This window comes from Moschus berezovskii, chromosome 5, assembly GCF_049115385.1.
Source record: "Moschus berezovskii isolate FMDL1 chromosome 5, NW_MosBer_1.0, whole genome shotgun sequence".
In the NCBI taxonomy this organism is placed as follows: Eukaryota; Metazoa; Chordata; class Mammalia; order Artiodactyla; family Moschidae; genus Moschus; species Moschus berezovskii.
Window position 1 is genome coordinate 89,523,379 of NC_142464.1, and position 22,589 is coordinate 89,545,967.

Here is a 22,589-nt window from a genome sequence, read left to right on the forward strand (position 1 = left end):
GAGAAAGCAAGAGAGTTCCAGAAAACATCTTTTTCTGCTTCATTGACTATGCCAAGCCTTTGACTGTGTGGATCACAATAAACTGTGGAACATTCTGCAAGAGATGGGAATCCCAGACCACCTGACCTGCCTCTTGAGAAACCTGTATGCAGGTCAGGAAGCAACAGTCAGAACTGGACATGGAACAACAGACTGGTTCCAAATAGGAAAAGGAGTACGTCAAGGTTGTATATGTCACCCTGCTTATTTAACTTATATACAGAGTACATCATGAGGAACGCTGGGCTGGAAGAAGCACAAGCTGGAATCAAGATTGCTGAGAGAAATATCGATAACCTCAGATATGCAGATGACACCACCCTTATGGCAGAAAGTGAAGAGGAACTCAAAAGCCTCTTGATGAAAGTGAAAGAGGAGAGTGAAAAGGTTGGCTTGAAGCTCAACATTCAGAAAACAAAGATCATGGCATCTGGTCCCATCACTTCATGGGAAATAGATGGGGAAACAGTGGAAACAGTGTCAGACTTTATTTTGGGGGCTCCAAAATCACTGTGGATGCTGATTGCAGCCAGGAAATTAAAAGATGCTTACTCCTTGGAAGGAAAGTTATGAGCAACCTAGATATCATATTAACAAGCAGAGACATTACTTTGCCAACAAAGATCCATCTAGTCAAGGCTATGGTTTTTCCCGTGGTCATGTATGGATTTGAGAGTTGGACTGTGAAGAAAGCTGAGAGCCAAAGAATTGATGCTTTTGAACTGTGGTGCTTTTTGAACTGAACTGATACTAGATATAATTTAAATAAGCACAGTGACAATATACATCCTTGTCATACTTCTTTCACATTTCTGAAACAGTTCATTGTTCCATGTCTGGTTCTAACTGCTGCTTCTTGACTCGCAAACAGGTTTCTCAGGAGATAGGTAAGATTGCCTGGTATTCCCATCTTATAAATTTTTACAGTTTGTTGCTATCTGCACAATCAAAAGCTTTCATGTACTCAATGAAGCAGATATTTTTCTATAATTTCCTTGCTTTCTCTATGATCCAACAACTGTTGGTAATTTGATCTCTAGTTCCTATGTCTTTTCTAAACCCAGTTTGTATATCTCTGGAAGTTCTCAGTTCACATACTGCTGATGCCTATTTTGAAGGATTTTGAGCAGAACCTTACTAGCATATGAAATAAGAGCAATAGTACAGTAATTTGAATGTTATTTGGCATTGCCCTTCTTTGGGATTGGAATGATAACTGACTTTTTCCAGTCCTGTGGCCACTGATTTCCTAGTTTGCTATCATATTGAGTGCAGCACTTTAACAGTGTCATCTTTTAGGATTTGAAATAGTTCAGTTCTAATTCCATCACCTTCACTAGCTTTGCTCATGGTAAATCTTCCTAAGGCCAGCTTGACTTCACACTGCAGGATGTCTAGCTCTCGGTGAGTAATAACACTGTCCTGGTTATCCAAGTCATTAAGGCCTTTATTGTATCGTTCTTCTGTGTATTTTTGCCACTTTTTCCTAATCTCTTCTTCTTCTCTTAAGTCCTTACGGTTCCTGCCCTTTATTGTACCTATTCTTGAATGAAATATTCCCATGATATCTCCAGTTTTATTAAAGAGATTCAAGTTTAATGGAATACACCTGTCAGAATATTCTAGATTGTGCTGCAGTTTTAAAGCATATACACTATGTTTTCACATGCACTGCATGTATATCACAGGCTGACTGAAGGAACTACTCTGCACAGAATACATTATTTCAAAAAGGTAGGCAAGTTTCATTTTACCATGTTTGTGTGTGAGAACCAGAAAAATATCTTAATAAATAACATTAATATTTACCATCTGATCAAATATGTGTTCCCCTGTCCTTTACTCATGCTGTATGTTTTCGAAATATAACACCAGTTCCTCATGAAAGCAATGAATAAAAAAATTAGCCTTTTATAGTAGTACAGGCCATAGGCTTGTAGAGTACACTCATCTCAGAGGCTGTGCAGAAAAGGCAAACACAGAACTCCTAGTCCTAAGTAAGACAGTTTTAAATGTAAAAACTTTATTTTATTAAACACAGGACAACATAAGAATAAGAAGTGTTATATAGGTAAGGAATTCTACCTCTGGACATAATACTTTCTGGTTTCTGCAACTGAACAGACTCTAGGTGACAAAGTGATAACAAATGCAATAACAAAACAATTTCATTTGTAATGACAAATAGCAAATTCTGTTTCATCTGGTGATCTTGTGGAAGCTTTATGGCTGTAACTACTCGTATAGAAACTAGTATATTTATGTTATATATTGTATATTTACTCTGTTTTGCTGTATATACTGTTTGGGTGTTCCATGAAGACTGATGTAGAATGTAGATCAGTTCATATGTCAGAGATGATGATAACTTAAACTAAGATGGTTACATTCAGTGAGAAGATATGTTTTGTATAGAATGAAATGATTTACTGATTGATTGGATGTAGTAAAGACAGAGATTCTAGAGAGTCAGCAGCTTGATAAACTGGTTAAGGTGAAACTTTCTACCTCAATTCATAAAGAAGTCTCTTCACAGGTGAAATCTCTGTTGATTGGGATACTTGAATTATGTTGCAGTCACTTTCTGATCATTTGATTCTTCAACCTCCAAAATAAATAACTTTGAGGTAATGATGTGACCAGATATGAAAAAAATTGCACATTCAGTCACATGTGCATTTTGGAACTCCACAAGTTGGACACTCATTTTAGGACTGATGCAATGGTGAGTGGTGTGTGTAATTAGAAGAGCCATGATTAGGCAAAGGGGTAGTGGGTGTGTTCCTGAAAAGAAGCAAAACTAACCTTTCAGTCCAGAATTTTTTCTATTACAATAGAGTATAGCCTTAATATCACTTTACTAGGAACTTAGGTATTTTAGCAAACTGTGCTTACATATTAGGTTGGTGCAAAAGTAATTGCACTTTTGCATTGTTGAAATTTGCCATTTGACTTTGGAATGCATTCTTAAAAAATGTGAATATGTTATACATAATTTTAATGTTCATTTCTAGCTTTATGTTTATTTTTGCTAATGACATTACGTACTGTTTATTTTACATTGGATGTGAGAGTTGGACTATAAAGAAAGCTGATCACCGAAGAATTGATGCTTTTGAACTGTGGTGCTAGAGAAGACTCTTGAGAGTCCCTTGGACTGCAAGGAGATCCAACCAGTCCATTCTAAAGGAGATCAATCCTGGCTGTTCATTGGAAGGACTGATGCTAAAGCTTAAGCTCCAATACTTTAGCTACCTCATACATCGAGTTGACTCACTGGAAAAGAGGCTGATGCTAGGAGGGATTGGGAGTGGGAGGAGACGGGGACGACAGAGAATGAGATGGCTGGATGGCATCACCGACTCTAAGGACATGAGTTTGAGTGAACTCTGGGAGTTGGTGATGGACAGGGAGGGCTGGCGTGCTGTGATTCATGGGGTCGCAGAGAGTCGGACACTACTGAGCGACTGAACTGAACTGAACTGATGGCAATAATGTTAGACAAAAAACAAATTCGAGTGATTTTTTAATTCGAGCTCAGAATTGGTCATAAAGCAGTGGAGACAACTCACAACATCAACAATGCATTTGTCTCAGGAACTGCTGACAAACGTAAAGTGAAGTGGTGGTTCAAGAAGTTTTGCAAAGGAGAGGAGAGCCTTGAAGAAGAGGAGCATACTTGCCCGACATCATAAGTTGATAACAACTAATTGAAATGAATCATAGAAACTGATCCTCTTAACAACTACACAAGAGATTGCTGAAGAACTCAATGTCAAACATTCGATGTCATTAGGCATTTGAAGCAAACTGGAAAGGTGAAAAAATGCTATAGGTGGGTGCCTCATGAGCTAACCGAAAATATAAAATAAAATAAAAAATTGTCATTTTGAAGTGTTATCTTCTCTTATTCTATGCAAGAATAATGAACCATTTCTCTATCAGATTGTTACTTGCCATGAAAAGTGGATTTTATATGACAACTAGTGACAGCTAGCTCAGTGATTGTACCAAAAAGAAGCTCCAAAGCACTTCCCAAAGCCAAACTTGCACCAAAAAATGTCATGGTCACTATTTGGTGGTCTGCTGGTCTGATGCACTATAGCTTTCTGAATCCCGGTGAAACAATTATATCTGAGAAGTACGCACAGTAAATCAATGAGATACACCAAAAATTGAAATGCCTGCAGCTGGCATCAGTCAACAGAAAAGATCCACTTCTCCACGACAACGCCCAACTGCACATCACACAACCAGAGCTTCAAAAGTTGAACAAATTAGGCTACAAAGTTTTGCTTCATCCACCATATGCACCTGGCCCGTCGCCAAACACTACTATTTCTTCAAGCTTTTGACAACTTTTTGCAGAGAAAATGCTTCCACAACAAGCAAGAGGCAGAAAATGCTTTCCAACAGTTTGTCAAATCCTAAAGCATGGCTTTTTATGCTACAGGAGTAAACAAACTTATTTTTTGTTGGCAAAAATGTGTTGATTGTACTGATTCCAGTTTGATTAATAAGGATGTGTTAGAGCCTAGTTATAACGATTTAAAATTCATGCTCTGAAACTGCAATTACATTTGTACCAACTTAATACTTAAACTATGACATATATATACCATTAAGTTATCTAATTCTTTTATCAACAGTGACCTAGGAAGATATTAGGTCTACACAATGCCAGAAATGCTATTTGAAAAGTGAAAACAAGTAAGTAAATATATGGCTTTATTTATTTAAAATTACAAAAAACGTATTTGATTTATTTTTCTCCCCACTTTGAAGTAAAGCAGGTTTTCTTTCAGCAATGACTTGAATATCACAGTGTTTATGATTTTTCTTGCTATTTATGTTCTTATCATGTCAACAGTTAAAAAAATTCTACTTAAAATAACTTTTCAGATAAAATTAGTTTCTCAGGAATTTTAGAGTGAAATCTTTTTGAAACTTTCTTATTTATTTGTTTTAATTGGAGGCTAATCAACATTCAGAAAACTAAGATCATGGCATCTGGTCCCATCACTTCATAGGAAATAGATGGGGAAACAGTGTCAGACTTTATTTTTTGGGGCTCCAACATCACTACCGATGCTGATTGCAGCCATGAAATTAAAAGATGCTTACTCCTTGGAAGGAAAGTTATGACCAACCTAGAAAGCATATTAAAAAGCAGAGACATTACTTTGCAAACCAAGGTTTGTCTAGTCAAGGCTGTGGTTTTTCCAGTGGTCATGTATGGATGTGAGAGTTGGACTGTGAAGAAAGCTGATCACCAAAGAATTGATGCTTTTGAACTGTGGTGTTGGAGAAGACTCTTGAGAGTCTCTAGGACTGCAAGGAGATCCAACCAGTCCATTCTAAAGGAGATCAGTACTGAGTGTTCATTGGAAGGACTGATGCTAAAGCTGAAACTTCAATACTTTGGCCACCTCATGCGTTGAGTTGACTCACTGGAAAAGACTCTGATGCTGGGAAGGATTGGGGGCGGGAGGAGAAGGGGACGACAGAGGATGTGCTGGCTGGATGGCATCACCAACTCTATGGACATGAGTTTGAGTGAACTCCAGGAGTTGTTGATGGACAGGGAGACCTGGCGTGCTGTGATTCATGGGGTAGCAAAGAGTCAGACACGACTGAGTGACTGAACTGAATTGAATACCCGTTTGAATGCAGAGTTCCAAAGTATAGAAAGGAAAGATAAGAAAGCGTTCCTCAGTGATCAGTGCAAAGAATTAGAGGGAATCAATAGAATGGGAAAGACTAGAGATCTCTTCAAGAAAATTAGATGCCAAGGAAAAATTTCATGCAAAGATGGGTACAATAAAGGACAGAAATGGTATGGACCTAACAGAAGCAGAAGATATTAAGAGGTGGCAAGAATACATAGAACTATACAAAAGAGATCCTCATGGCCCATATAATCACGATGAAGGATTGAAGTCGCTCAGTCATGTCCGACTCTTTGTGACCCCATGGACTAAAGCCTACAAGTCTCCTCTGTCCATGGAATTTTCAAGGCAAGAGTACTGGAGTGGGTTGCCATTTCCTTCTCCAGGGGATCTTCCCAACCCAAGGAACGAACCGAGGTCTCCTGCATTGCAGGCAGATGTTTCACCATCTGAGCCACCGGGGAAGCCCACGATGGTGTGACTTACCACTAACCTAGAGCCAGGCATCCTGGAATGAAAAGTCAAGTGAGCCTTAGGAAACATCACTAGGAACAAAGCTAGTGGACGTGATGGAATTCTGGTTGAACTATTTGATCTTCATTTTTTGAATGTTGAGTTTTAAGCCATCTTTTTCATTCTTCTCTTTAAACTTCATCAAGAAGCTCTTTACTTCTTCTTCACTTTCCGCCATAACGGTGGTGTCATCTGGGTATCTGAGGTTATTATTTTTCCCACAATCTTGATTCTAGGTTATGCTTTGTCCAACCCAGCATTTCTCATGATATACTCTGCATATAAGTTAAACAAGCAGTATGGCAATATACAGCATTGACGTACTCCTTCCCAGTGTAGAACCAGTCTGTTCCATGCCTGGTTCTAACTGTTGCTACTTGGCCTGCATACAGATTTTTCAGGAGGCAGGTAAGGTGGTCTGGTATTCCCATCTCTTGAAGAATTTTCCACAGTTTGTCGTGATCCACACAGTCAAAAGCTTTGGTGTAATCAATAAAGCAGAAGTAGATGTTTTTCTGGTATTCTCTTGTTATTTTGAGGATCTAAAGGATGTTGGACATGTGATCTCTGGTTCTTCTGCCTTTTCTAAATGCAGCTTGAACGTCTAGAATTTCATGATTCAAGTACTGTTGAAGCCTTTAGCCTTAATTACCTTAAGATTTTAGATAATTTAAAATATATTTTAAATTAATCCTTTAGATAATTTAAAATGCATTTTAAAATAGAATGCTGATTTCTTAATGTTGCCTTAAATTGTCACTCATTTAAAAAATATTTATGGTATAAGGAATAGTTACAGGAAAGAAAGTTGTCACTAGATAACTTTGAGCACTGAGGTTAGTAAAAGGAAAAATTAAATGTTATATTTAAGTAACATTAAGATCACAGCAACAAGTCAGTTAACGATTTTGACAGTTACTTTTCAAGCAACTAAAAAGTACAATAAAATACTAATCTGGACAAGGTTCCTACTTAAAATACAATTTCCTTAAATTTCTTTGAAAAAATAAAATAAAAACCTGAAAATGTCACATCAAAAATATTTCCCAGAAATACATTTTGTAAGCACAGGCTTTATCTATTTTGTTTGAACTGTTAGAATATGAAAGAACCAAAAATTGCTTCACTGTGAGCTTTCTGATAATTACTACAGAATGCACATTTTCAGATTTTGTTGACTTTAGCTAAGTCACTCCATCGTTTTGCTGCCTGGTCTTGTGTATTGTTTGACCAAGCAGACTTCAGTAACCTTAAACTTACCCATCAGAGATTCAGATGCCCTCAGTAACAGCCCAAAGTCGCAAGTAAGTTTTAAGTTTCTGACGCGATTTCCCCTCAGCTCCTCTGATCACAGTCTCATCCACCTGCTAAGCCCTCCTTCTTATGTGTTCCTTAGATAAGTTCCCCACAGGTTTTACCATAGCCCCACTATTTTGGTTTGAATTGGCTAAACTGGCTTTAGTGCAAAAACCCCAAATTACTCCATTCATGGACCATAATGAAGGCATGTGCCCAGGTCCTGTCTCTCTCTCTTTGAACTCTGCAGTGTAGTCCCTTGAGGCCTGCTGGATCCTTCTTCAAGGGCCTGTGAATACTAAACTCTATTTCAGTTTCCTTCCTGGTCTGTTGAAACTCAACTTACCATCTGACAGCATGTGCTCCACATAACTAGTGTTAATTTGACAAATTTATAACATATTTACATCTAAAGAGATTGTTTTAATTCATTACAAATCCAAACAGTAAAATCCCAGTGAAATAGCATTCAGTTGAGTTCAGTGCAGTGCAATCCTTCAGTCGTGTCTGACTCTTTGCGACCCCATGAATCACAGCACGCCAGGCCTCCCTGTCCATCACCAACTCCCGGAGTTCACTCAAACTCATGTCCATCGAGTCGGTGATGCCATCCAGCCATCTCATCCTCTGTCGTCCCCTTCTCCTCCCGCCCCCAACCCCTCCCAGCATCAGAGTCCTTTCCAGTGAGTCAACTCTTCAGATGAGGTGGCCAAAGTATTGGAGTTTCAGCTTTAGAATCAGTCCTTCCAATGAACACCCAGGACTGATCTCCCTTAGAATGGACTGGTTGGATCTCCTTGCAGTCCAAGGGACTCTCAAGAGTCTTCTCCAACACCACAGTTCAAAAGCATCAATTTTTCAGTGATCAGTTTTCTTCACAGTCCAACTCTCACATCCATACATGACCACGGGAAAAACCATAGCCTTGACTAGACGGACCTTGGTTGGCAAAGTAATGTCTCTGCTTTTTAATATGCTATCTAAAGGTTGGTCATCTTTCCTTCCAAGGAGTAAGCATCTTTTAATTTCATGGTGGCAATCAGCATCCGCAGTGATTTTGGAGCACCCAAAAATAAAGTCTGACACTGTTTCCCCATCTATTTCCCATGAAACAGCATTAAACTGAAATAAAATGGTAATAATATATTTATTTCACTTGTAATGTCACATTCTATTCTATTGAAACTGGATGCATATATTTGTATAACCTGTGTGGGCTGTAACATTTGATAGAAACTACTGTATGTTCACTTCATAATTATTGTATTTTGTTATATGAATGGTATTCAGTAAAGATTAAATTAGAAACATATATGTGCATATATATATATATATAGCTTAAAAGTTCAAGTGTAACCTAAAGATGTGCCCAATGATTTATATTTATTTGAATTGTTTTATGAAGAATAGAGATGGGACAAGTACATTTTTCCAGAGCCCCTCCCCTCACCTACAAAGGAAGAGCCTTTCAGGAAACTCAAATTTTTATTCTCCATTGCTTGGCAGTCCCATTCCAGACTAGATTCCCCCCCCCACACACAAATTACTGTATCTAAAGTGGTCTCATTAAATTCAGCAATTAATGCTGCAACCTTTAATATACGGGACACTTACAGGATTCTTCTGTTTTTCTTAGCTGCATTTGACTCTACTGATCTCTCATTTCTCAAATCAATTTTTTTCTTAGTCTTCTGTTATGTAACATTTGACATATTTCTTCTAAATCTCTGCAGCCTTCTCTTCATTTATACCTTTATTTAAAATCTTCTTCATCTCTTTATTTAAAATTTTTACATTTTGGAATCCCTTAGTTTTCTACAGTTGATTCTTTTCCCTTCCAATCCATCACATTGTTCTTTCTTAATTTTATTTTCTCTACTCCAAAGTCTGTAAAGACTACTTATATGATTCTAATCCTCATGTTAATATATTTCATCTGGCCCACTGTCCTACGTTCTATATCTTCAAACACAACTGCTTACTGGTTATCTCACAAAGATGTGCAGTTTAAAATGTACAAACTTGAGTGTTTCCTTCCTCCCTTAATCTCAACTAGTTGAAAAATAATAAGAAAGCAAACTAATAGAAAACATAAAAATTCACAATAAACATTCAATCAGTTCAGTCACTAAGTTGTGTTCTACTCTTTGCAACCCCATGGACTGCAGCCCACCAGGCTTCCTGTCCATCACCAACTCCCAGAGCATTCTCAAATTCATGTCCATCCAGTTGGTGATGCCAAACAATCATCTCCTCCTCTGTCATCCCCTTCTCCTCCTGCCTTCAGTCTTTCCCAGCATCAGGGTCTTTTCCAATGAGTCAGTTCTTCACATCAGGTAGCCAAAGTGTTGGAGCTTCAGCTGATGAGTCATTATAATGCAAACTGAAGACACCCAGGAAGTACAAACTGATGAGTCATTCCAGTGAAAACCCAGGTCTGATTTCCTTTAGATTTGACTGATTGGATATCCTTGCAGTCCAAGGGACTCTCAAGAGTCTTCTCCAATACCACAGTTCAAAAGCATCAATTCTTTGGCGATCAGCTTTCTTCACAGTCCAACTCTCACATCCATACATGATTACTGGAAAAATTTTAACTTGGACTAGATGGACCTTTGTCAGCAAAGTAATGTCTCTGCTTTTTAATATGCTGTGTAGGTTGGTCAGAGCTTTTCTTCCAAGGAGCAAGTGTCTTTTAATTTCACGGCTGCAGTTACCATCTGTAGTGATTTTGGAGTCCAAGAAAATAAAGTCTGTCACTGTGTCCATTGTTTCCCCATCTATTTGACATGAAGTGATGAGACTTGATGGCATATGGGTGGTGTTATCTGAATATTTGAGCTTATTGATATTTTTCCCACAATCTGGATTCCAGCTGTGCTTCATCCGGTCCAGCATTTCTCATGATGTACTCTGCATATAAGTTAAATAAGCAGGGTGACAATATACCGCCTTGACGTACTCCTTTCCCTATTTGGAACCAGTCTGTAGTTCCATGTCTGATTCTAACTGTTGCTTCTTGACCGCATAGAGATTTCTCAGGAGGCACGTAAAGTGGTCTGGTATTCCCATCTCTTGAAGAATTTTCCACAGTTTGTTGTGATGTACACAGTCAAAGGCTTTGGTGTAATCAATAAAGCAGAAGTAGATGTTTTCCTGGAAATTTCGTGCTTTTTTGATGATTCTAGTGGATGTTGGCAATTTGATCTCTGGTTCCTCTGCCTTTTCTAAATTCAGCTTGAACATCTGGAAGTTCTTGTTTCAAGTACTGTTGAAGCCTGGCTTGGAGAATTTTGAACAATACTTTGCCAGTGTGTGAGATGAGTGCTATTGTGCAGTAGTTTTAATATTCTTTGGCATTGTTCTTCTTTGGGATTGGAATAAAAACTGACCTTTTCCAGTTCTGTGGCCACTGCTGCATTTTCCAAATTTGCTGACATATTGAGTGCAGCAGTTTCACAGCATCATCTTTTAGGGTTTGAAATATCTCAACCGGAATTCCATCACCTCCAGTTGCTTTCTTCCTAGTGATGCTTCCTAATATCCTCATGACTTTGCATTCCAGGATGTCTGGCTCTAGGTGAGTGATCACACTATTGTGATTATCTGGGTCATGAAAATCTTTTTTGTATAGTTCTTCTATGTATTCTTGCCACCCCTTCTTAATATCTTATGCTTCTGCTAGATCCATACTGTTTCTGTCCTTTAGTGTCCCCATCTTGGCATGAAATGTTCTTTTGGTATCTCTAATTTTCTTGACGAGAACTCTAGTCTTTCCCATTCTGTTGTTTCCCTCTATTTCTTTGCATTGATTACTGAGGAAGTCTTTCTTAACTCTCCTTGCTATTTTTTGGAACTCTGCTTTCAAACGGGTATATATTTCTTTCGTTAAAAAAAAAAAAAAGCTTTTACTTTTGATTATGAAATATTTTAAATATTTTAAATATGTGAACAATTTGAAACATTAGTATGTCAACATAAATATGTGCTTTAACAGTATAATATGTGCTTTACCAGTTGTTAACATTTGGACATTTACTTCTTTTATGTATGTATTATCCAGTTGGTGGTTTTTTGCTGAGTGATTTTATTATTTTTTTTTCCAGCTGAGAAGATTTATTATTTTTTTTATTTTTTATTGGAGGTTAATTATTTTGCAATATTATATTGGTTGGTTTTGTCATACATTGACATGAATCCGCCCCGGGTGTACATGAGTTCCCCTTCCTGAACCCCCCTCCCACCTCCCTCCTCCCCTTATCCTCCCTCTGGGTCATCCCCGTGCACCAGCCCCGAGAATCCTGTATCATGCGTCTAATCTGGACTGGTGATTCATTTCACATATGATAATACACATGTTTCAATGCCATTCTCCCATATCATCCCACCCTCACCCTCTCCCACAGAGTCCCAAAGACTGTTCTAAACACCTGTGTCTCTTTTGCTGTCTCGTATACAGGGTTATCATTTCCTTCTTTCTAAATTCCATATATATGCGTTAGTATGCTGTATTGGCGTTTTTCTTTCTGGCTTACTTCACTCTGTATAATAGGCTCTAGTTTCATCCACCTCATTAGAACTGATTCAAATGCATTCTTTTGAATAGCTGAGTAATACTCCATTGTGTATAAGTACCAAAAGTTTCTTATCTATTCGTCTGCAGATGGACATCTAGGTTGCTTCCATGTCCTCGCTATTATAAACAGTGCTGCAATGAACATTGGAGTACATGTGTCTCTTTCAATTCTGGTTTCCTCGGTGTGTATGCCCAGGAGTGCGATTGCTGGATCATATGGCAGTTCTATTTCCAGTTTTTTGAGGAATCTCCACACTGTTCTCCATAGTGGCTGTATTAGTTTGCATTCCCACCAACAGTGTAAGAGGGTTCCCTTCTCTCCACACCCTCTCCAGCATTGTAGACTTTTCAATAGCAGCCATTCTGACTGGTGTGAAATGGTATCTTATTGTGTTTTTGATTTTTCTCTGATTATGAGGGATGTTGAGCATTTTTTCATGTGTTTGTTAGCCATCTTTATGTCTTCTTTGAAGAAATGTCTGTTTAGTTCTTTGGCCCATTTTTTGATTAGGCCATTTATTTTTCTGGAGTTGAGCTGAAGGTGCTGCTTGTATATTTTGGAGATTAATTCTTTGTCAGTTGTTTCATTTGCTATTATTTTCTCCCATTCTGAAGGCTGTCTTTTCACCTTGCTTATAGTTTCCTTTGCTGTGCAGAAGCTTTTGATTTTAATTTGGTCCCATTTGTCTATTTTTGCTTTTATTTCCAATATTCTGGGAGGTGGGTCATGGAGGATCCTGCTGTGATATATGTGGGAGAGTGTTTGCCTATGTTCTCCTCTAGGAGTTTTATAGTTCCTGGTCTTACATTTAGATCTTTAGTCCATTTTGAGTTTATTTTTGTGTATGGTGTTAGGAAGTGTTCTAGTTTCATTCTTTTACAATTGGCTGACCAGTTTTCCCAGCACCACTTTTTAAAGATACTGTCTTTTCTCCATGCCTTCAGCATCTCTTCTTTTCTCAGCTATTTGTAAGGCCTCCTCAGACAACCAATTTGCCTTTTTGCATTTCTTTTTCTTGGGGATGGTTTTGATCACTGCCTCCTCTACAATGTCATGAACCTCCATCTAGAGTTCTTCAGGCACTCCATCAGATCTAAACCCTTTATTTGTCTCTTTCACTGTATTATCATAAGTGATTTTCATCTTCAGGATCTTCAGTTGCTCAAACATCATTTTAACATCATATCTACACCCTACCTGCCCCTCATTCTTGACAACCAAACAACATGCACTGTTGTTTCTACCTCCTAAGTGTCTGTCCTATACTCCTAATTCTATTTAATTCACATTAATTGGAGGCTAATTACTTTACATTATTGTATTGGTTTTGCCATACATTGACATGAATCTGCCCCGGGTGTACATGTGTTCCCCATCTTGAACCCCCTCCCACCTCCCTCCCCATCCCATCCCTCTGGTTCATCCCAGTACACCAGCCCCGAGCATCCTATATCAAGCATAGAACCTGGACTGGTGATTCGTTTCACATATGATAATATACCTCCTAATTCTCCTCATCTTATTTACTATCTGGGCCACACATAAACGCCATTTCTCCAGGAAGATTTTCCTGTCCAACAAACCAAGTAATCTTCCTATGTTTACTACACCAATTTACCTTGTTTTTCCTCTCACATTGTATATATTTTTTCATGTAAAGTTAATTTTACAGTGTTCATCTTCCACAGGAAAGAATTAAATCAATGAAATTAGGAATTGTATCTGTTTGTGTTAATGCATTATCTCGAAAATATAGTAGAACACTGGACAATATATCAATAAATATCTTTTGAATCAATAGATACCTGATTGTGATACTATAAAATGTCAAAATACAGAGTAAGAGAATGACCAAATCAGGTAAATTTCAACCATTTTATTTCTAGAGGCATCCTCTAAAACCTAATCATCTATGTTTACTTTCTAAATGGAGTATCATGACCTCATGTATTAGGAGATAAAAATGACATCTTAGCTCCTTACTATAAACAGAAACAGTTCTCTTAGATGGTGATACAATTGGAAAATTGAAATGTGTAGACATAAATTACTTAAATATTTACAACAGTGTATATTCATTTTGTAAATGTCATTCATGAATAGTTTTCTAGAGTACATTAATTTTTTTCTCTACTATTAAAGTGACAGGAAATGCTTATACATCTATTGGGATCTCTCATGGTATAACATAATATAAGTAAGTATGCATATTATTGGGAATATGAGAGTGGGATACAGACTTCTAGAAATTGATTCTGCATATATGGGTCCCTGTGACTATGCTTTCTAATTCTAATGCTTCCTAATCAGTCATGTCCGACTCTTTGCAATCCCATGGACTATACAGTCCATGGAATTCTCCAGGCCAGAATACTGGAGTGGGTAGCCTTTCCCTTTCCCAGGGGATCTTCCCAACCCAGGGATTGAACCCAGGTCTCTCACATTGTAGGCAAATTCCTTATCAGCTGAGCCACAATGGAAGCCCAAGAATATTGGTGTGGGTAGCCTATCCCTTCTCCAGAAAATCTTCCTGACCCAGGAATACAACTGGGGTCTCCTGTATTGCAGGCAAATTCTTTACCAACTGAGCTATCAGGGAAGCCCTTACTAACCATTTCAGGAAGTATAATTATAACTATCATTGAAATGCATAAATTTTTACAGTCATAATAAAAAGTATCAATTTAGTTATTTTCCCACTTCAGTAGAATAATATTTTAAAATGTATTGCCACTATCTAAAATAATGTTCATTTGCAGACAAATAACTGTGTGATAAACACGGTATAGCATTTTGCATAGAAATATAAAATCCACAGATACTCCTGGAAGATAGGTGTTTATCCTACTTTGGTTTGATATTTACCCTACTTGGAAAACCAAGAATCAGAATAGTTAAGTAATATGTTAAGGTGATAAGACAATTATTTGCAAAGCTCAAATGCAGATACAAACATATCTGACTTCAGGGCATAAATCATTGCACTAAATTCTCTCTTTAATCACATTATACATTTGGACTACATATCATGAACAAATATACATGATAGGTCTACCTTTTCTGAAAGAAATATAAATCAGGGCAGAAAGTATTAAAAAATGATTACTTTGGAATCAGAACTGCATGCTGCATTATGGAATTCTCAACCATATATAAAAAAGGTGTGGGCACTGGGGATCTCATGGGTTCATACATATTGATTATGCTAATTACCTCTTTTGGGAGGAACCATTCATTTCAATTTCTTAATTTTTAAAAAATAAGAACATTTAAAACACTTTTTGTCTTTATTATTGGAGAAAATTTTAAATATATTTAATTTCTAGGTTTGAATATTAACTAATGTTATTTTATGTATATATATCTACCGTCTGAGCTACCAGGGAAGCCCTAAGTATGTTTTAATATGCATAAAAGTCTTTCTTTATGTTAAGTGGAAAGGCAAGTAGACATCTTTGTAAAATAAGACCAACGGCCTGAAACATAGTTTACTGGAAGTCAGAAGCCTCAATCATGAAATTAAATAGAAAAAGAATTTTGGCTAGTAAAGGTCAATAATTTTCCACATAATAATGTATGATAGTTAAGAGCAAGCCACAGGATGTATATTGGCCAATTTTTCTTCATCTCTACAAGGGAAGAAGATTAATAATATCTAGATACTTTTCTAGGAAAAGATAATAAGAGACAGATATATTGGACTATATCCAAGGGAAAAGGAAAAACAAAGCAGGCCAAATTTATACTAAAATATGGTGTATTTGAGTTCAAAAGTCATAAACTTTCAATTATATGATGCCTCATCATAAGAAATAGAATGGAGGGGATGAAAGTGGAGAGAAGAAAAAAGAGAGCAGGGATGTGAAGAAGAGAGTGAAAAAATAGAGAAGAAAAGAGGAATAGAAAACAAGGAGAAAAAAGAGGAGGAATGGAAGAACAGGAAGATATTTGTATTTGCATATGCATGAAATTCTGAAAACTGTCATTAGACTATTTTAAGGCAAGTGTCATTCTCATTTTACAGATTAGCAAATTAAAGCACAAATATGCTAAATTACATGTCCCAGATAAAATATTAAAAGTGGCAAAGTCAGACATTAAAAATTCTCAGATTTTCTAACTTAAGTATTAAAAGTACAATTTTTATGAAATCTTACTAGCCTATTATTTTCTCCACAGTTTTCTAGTGAACACTGATATTTTTGCCTTTAAAAGGATTGGAGAATTACTGAGCATTTTATTCATAAGAAGTCTTTTAAATGTTTTTGACAATTTTTACATAGAGTATACAAAATAGGAGATAGACGTCTCTTGAGGTCAAGTTCCTTGGAGAAAAGATTAAAGAAAAAAAGAATGTGATGTTATTGGAAATGTTAACAAGCCTAGCTTTTTAGAGTTCTTTCCATGCTCTTGAATCATTCACTTGTCACCAGATAAGCTTCTGACATTTTAAAAAATAGAAGTGAGATGGGAATAGTTAGCAACTAGAAATTACTCATTGTTACTTTAAAGAAATGTACTTTTCACATGTATTTTTAATGTTCCAAAAATACTTAAAATGATATTTAACAATATTTTTAAAATCTTTTCACTTTTATCATTCTTTATAGTCATACTTGGCTTTCCAAGTGGTGCTAGTGGTAAACAGCCTGCCTCCCAGTGAAGGAGATGTAAAAGACACAGGTTCAATCCTTGGGTCGGAAAGATGCCCTGGAGGAGGGCAGGGCAACCCACTCCAGTATTCTGGAAAATCCCTTGGATAAAGGAGCCTGTAGGGCTACAGTCCACAGGGTCACAAAGAGTCGGACACAATTGAAGCGACTTAACACGCGTGCATGCGCACACACACCCACACACTAACAGTCATATTGGGCTTTTCCACTGGCTCAGTGGTAAAGAATCCTCCTGCTGGTGCAGAAGACGCAGGTTCGATCCCTGAGTCAGAAAGATCCCCTGGAGAAGAAAATGGCAACCCAATCCAGTATTTTTGTCTGGAAAATCTCATGGACAGAGGAGCCCGATGGGCTATAATACATGGGGCTGCAAAAAGAGTCGGAAAGGACTTAGCCACTAAAGGACAACAAGATAGTCCTATTATCTGCAGTTTAACTATTCATGGGAAATAACTATACCAATTAAATATTACCATAGGCATTGCCTTTTTATGAAAGGCTTGTTAGCTCTGTAATCAGAACATGATTCAGTTCAGTTCAGTTCAGTCGCTCAGTCGTGTCCGACTCTCTGCGACCCCATGAATCACAGCACGCCAGGCCTCCCTGTCCATCACCAACTCCCAGAGTACACTCAAACTCATGTCCACAGAATCGGTGACGCCATCCAGCCATCTCATTCTCCGTCGTCCCCTTCTCCTCCCGCCCCCGACCTTTCCCAGCATCAGAGTCTTTTCCAGTGAGTCAACTCGTCGCATGAGGTGGCCAAAGTATTGCAGCTTCAGCTTTAGCATCAGTCCCTCCAATGAACATCATTTGTTAGTAAATTATACACAATACAAAGTTAAATTCTATACATCTTTTTGGGAGCAAGCCAAAAGTAATTTGGGCATTCAGTGAAATGATTTAATTAAATGTTTTTCTGTAAATATATTTACATTTATTTGATTTGTAATTAGATTTAAGTGAGTGTTAATCACTCAGTCGTGCCCAACTTTTTACGACCCCATGGACTGCAGCTCACCAGGCTCCTCTGTCCCTGAGATTTTCCAGGCAAGGATACTGGAGTGGGTTGCCATTTCCTTCTCCAGGCGATCTTCCCAACCCAGTGATCGAACCCAGGTCTCCTGCATTGCAGGCAGATTCTTTACCAACTGAGCTAAAAGGTAAGCCCAAGTTAGATTAGAAAATAGTAAAAAGCAGTATTTTCAAATATTATACTCCTCCATCCCAAAACTACTACTGCTAAACATGAGTGCATTGTCAAATCCACATATCTCTTGAACAGGCATTGAGTTATTCAATAAATAATTGAATAAAATGATTTCTTTGCACCAAGCACTGTTTTAAGTGTTAAAGACACAGGAGTGAAAAAAAAAAAAAAACATATCCTTGACTTTGTGAAGCTAGCATAATAGGGTTAGACCAAATAATAAACAAAATGAAAAAAAGGAAAATAAGCAATATGTTAAATAGTAATAGGTTTCAGTAAAGAAGTAGAACAGGGAAGGGTAATAGAGAACAATGGCAGATTTTGTAGTTTTAAGTAGGTAGTCAGGAAAGGCTCCATGGAAAAAGTGACAGGACATAAAGACCCAAAGGAACACATTGTGTAGTTATGAGTGGAGAATGATGTTCTCTGACATGATTTAACAGTCTAGTTCTGATTGCTATGTAGAGAATATATTGCATGTGCTAAGGACAGAGCAGAGGAAAGATTTAGGAGTGCTGGTGGGAGGGAGAGGCGGTGAAAATTTGTCAGTCCGGATATATTTGAAAGTATCATGATGAAGATGGATTGTATGTGGGCTGTGAGATGAAGAGATCAGTCATGATGTCTCTAAGTGTTTGGCTTGGCCTATTTGAAGGGTATAGTTGCTACTTGTTGATTTGGAAAACTCTGCGGAAAAATTTTCAGGGAAAACCCAATGCTCAGTTTTAGATACTTCAGTTTGAGATGCCTAGTAAAGATCCAAACAGCTGGATAGAGAGATGGATGAATACATAGATACATACATACATACACAGATACGTAGACACAAAGATAAATGGATTTGCATTTCAGGAGAAAAGATAAACTATGATTACATGTTTATGAGTCATCAATAGGCAGATGATAATTAAAGCTATAGCACTCTGTAGGTAAATGATTAAACATGGAGAAAAGTCCTGATGACTGAGTTGGTGACAGTCCACATCTAATAAGTCAATTAATAAAGAAGCAGCAAGAGAAAAGGAAGAAGGCAGCGACATTGGTTTTTTAAAAATGCATGTGTGTTCTCCTGTAACTCAAGTATCAAACATATTTTATGGAGGACGATGTACTTAACAGTGGCAAAAGTTATCCGTATACTGAGTAAGTAAAGCATGAGAATTGACCTTTGGATTTAGTGAGATATTTATCACTGCCTCACTGGCGAACCTCAGCAAGTTCACGTTCTGAGAAGTGATGGAGGCAAATGCCTGAACTCAGCGGGTTTAAAATAGAATGAAAAGAGGAAAATGTGGACAGACATCATCACCAAGATGAAAGTAATGAGAAAAACGAGATAGAAACTGGAGAAGATAATAGAAGGATTTGTGTTTCCTGGGGTGTTTGTGTTTGTGTGTGAATAAAAGAACGTGATTCAATATGCTTTCTTTAATCCAAAGAATTCTTTTAATATTTTTGTCTTATGAATACCTTGAGCAAATATTTTGCCCATTCCTCAGTTAAAGTTGTAGTTTTTAGATGCAAACAAAATTTCTACTAGAGTTCAGCATATATTACTAAAATACATACATCCTATGCATATTTGAAAATTCATATATAACATTATAACAAATTATGTCAATAGGCAACTTTCAAGTGTTTCATCACTTATTTTTTCTATTTTTAGGCATATTAAATTTCTCCTGCCAAATGATTATTAAGCTAGAAAACATTACCTTTCCATATTATGTTCATGCTAAATGTGCTACATATCTTATTCTTACTCTTCACCATAGGCTTATAAAATAGATTTTATTAACTTATGTTCTAAATAAGAGTCCTGGTGATCAGTGCTTCAGTGATTTTCCTGAGTGTTTGATAGATATGAATGATGTAGTAGGTATTTGGTCCCAATATACTTATTGCCAAAATATATGACCTTTAACTTTTACTACTTTATAACTTTTATTACAGTTACTGAAAGACAAAAACCAACTTTAAGTAACACTATTTTTATATACTAGATAGAGCCAAGTATAGTAAGAGGCAATTAACATGACCTACTATTAATATAGCTGCTAATTTGTTTAAGAAAAAAACTGTATTAGACAACAAACACTATTTTTTCATGTTTACAATCATAAAGCAAACTAGCAAACTAATCCAGATTTTTTTCTTTTATATGTCTTGCCATCATTATGAGACAATTTACCAAACTGCGAAATTAAAACAAGACAAAACAAAACCCATTGTACTGACAAGTCAAAGATTTGGATGCAACAAGTTACACATCAGATGGTGTTGATTGTGCAATAAAGGCTGTGAGGAATCCCAAATTAATCCTGTAGCTAGCCTACTGAATTTCCCTAAAGATTTGCCATTAGAGATGCAATTACTGGGTCTCTTAGAGTTCAAATGTGAGATTCTGAAAACAAATGCTTATCTGAAAAGAATACTGGTTTTCTGTATGCTTAAATTTTGTGCAGTTTAACTAATACCTAAAAATGCAGGTCCTGTGTCTTAAAAATCTCAGTAACAGGAAATTCAAATGTAGTAGGGAAATAATTTAGGAGCTCAACATTTTCTCTTTTACTTTAAAATGAATTTCATGTCAAAGTTTGGACACATATCAGAAAAGAAACAATAACATCTCATTTTAGAATCATGGTCATTGGAAATCCTGGGCCAATATAATATCTATTCCACTTATTGTTTTATTCCACCTTAAGTTCATTATATTTTCCTTGTAAGTTTTAAATTTTCAGTAGTGAGAACCTACAAACATCAACAACTTCTGGATGGTAATTTTATTTTCAAAATTTATCCTACTACTGTATGATATAAAAAATCAAACATTTTACTGAGATACTTAAATTGTAACATGCCTGACGTTTGTAAGTTAAAACTATATTATGCATAATTCATATTTATCATTTATACATGACTCCACTGGTACTATAGAGAAAGAATATGATTTAGAGTTCTGAAGTAAAGGTTTTCAATTTCATACATTCCACATATGACCTGCATGAACTTGTAAAAGTTCTCTCTTTCATTTCCACCTGTAAATAGAAGTATTTTCCAACTAATAGACTGGTTACAGTGTTTAATTACTAAATAAGAAGGTGTATATTATGTTCTTGTCAGTTAAAAGCAAGTAAATAGTTTCTTCTCTTCTCCTCTTATCTAGAAACATAACTAGAGCATAGGTAAATGGAATCAGTGATTGAATTTTAATTTTAGAACAATAGTAAAAAAATTATTCAACATGTCTTTAGAGCAAAGTAAAGGAATGTTTTACTAAAATGTCAGTCTTTCCCATATTAAATTCAGGTACTCATGTTTTTTTCAAACTTTAGAAAAACTGAAGATGATTGCAAGATTGTACATACATGTCTATCTACAATGCACATATATGTTTGTGTGTTATTTTCTAACCTAGGAAGTATATATCTTATCTTTTCTTAGTGAAACATCAGTGATATGAGTGTAGAAGAATGATATATTACGCAAGACATTCTTCTTAGGAACTCAGACTGTAGTTTTAAACGGTAATTTAAGTTCCTAAACACTGTAACACTGTAGGCAATTAAATCAATTCTAAACAATTTTCAAATGGCTAGATTTTATCCCATATGCTAAATATTATTTTAATAACTTTTGTGCCTTTTGCCTGCTGTTTTATACAAGCACTATGAGAACTATGGAAATTTGAATATGCAAGGAAATGAATGAAGAGAAAAACCTAGGCAAATGTCATGTAGGCTGAGGTGAGCACTGAAATTTTACCTCCTGATAATGGCCCCAGTGTTAGGAAAAAAACTAGAACCTAATAATTATTAGCTACCCTTTAAATTGAATACGAAAGATGCAGTGGATATCTTTTACAGAAACATAATATGCAAAGAATACTTTAATGTATATGCTAAAGTATCCATCCTACTCATCATAAAATTGGTATGAAAACCCCAAAATATATTTTGGTATAGTCTTTTTCAGCATCAAGCAAGTGATCAAAGATCTTTGAGACAGAAAAGAGAAATTCAAATAAATAAACAAAACTCACCTTGTCCACAATACATATCTGCTTTTTGGTTTGAGCATCAAGTATTTCAATCTCAAAGTGAGTAGTTTTTGAATGTTTAACTGCTGACGTTGATTTTAGAGGGCCTGCTGAGAGTATAAATTGCGACAAAAAATGAAAATTTCTCATGTCATCCTTCAGTATGGACCGTGTAGCTCCTGGAGAAATCAACTCTCTCCTGCGTTCTGAAGCAAGAGACTTGTGCCTTTTGAACATTCTGCAAACTACCAGGAGAAGCTGTCTTGTCAACAAGAGACACATGCAAGTGTGCTCCCTTTGAACAAGTTAAATACTGCTGGTGAAACCTGGAAAGGTCAAGTGGCATGCCATTCCAAGAGTTCAGTTTTATTTAGCAGCCTTGAAAACAATGACTGATCTCTTTCTATATATAACACACTATTGTGAATTGCTGCAGTGTAGATTACTAGTGTTCAAATTATTTCTTGCTTTCTCCTTTTATCTCAGGTTCTTAATATGGTCAGTAGTATCTGAAATTCCAAAGCAAGAAAGGAATAGACAAGAGTAATGCGCTGATCTTCAAACACATGA

The 22,589-nt window shown here is 36.5% G+C and overlaps 1 protein-coding gene across 3 annotated transcripts in view; it reads right to left on the bottom strand.

Moving 5' to 3' along the window:
• TECRL (trans-2,3-enoyl-CoA reductase like) overlaps nucleotides 1-22,301 on the bottom strand; it is a 130,455-nt gene extending 108,154 nt beyond the window's left edge. For 2 of the 3 annotated variants that reach the window (XM_055434601.2, XM_055434602.2), the window contains exon 1: nucleotides 22,023-22,300. In XM_055434601.2, the coding sequence (XP_055290576.2) occupies nucleotides 22,023-22,256 (234 nt within the window). In that variant the 5' untranslated portion in view covers nucleotides 22,257-22,300. Of the gene's footprint in view, nucleotides 1-22,022 lie in introns of all 3 variants that reach the window. The other variant, XM_088836368.1, reaches the window with a different exon arrangement.
• Nucleotides 22,302-22,589: the final 288 nt, after the last annotated feature.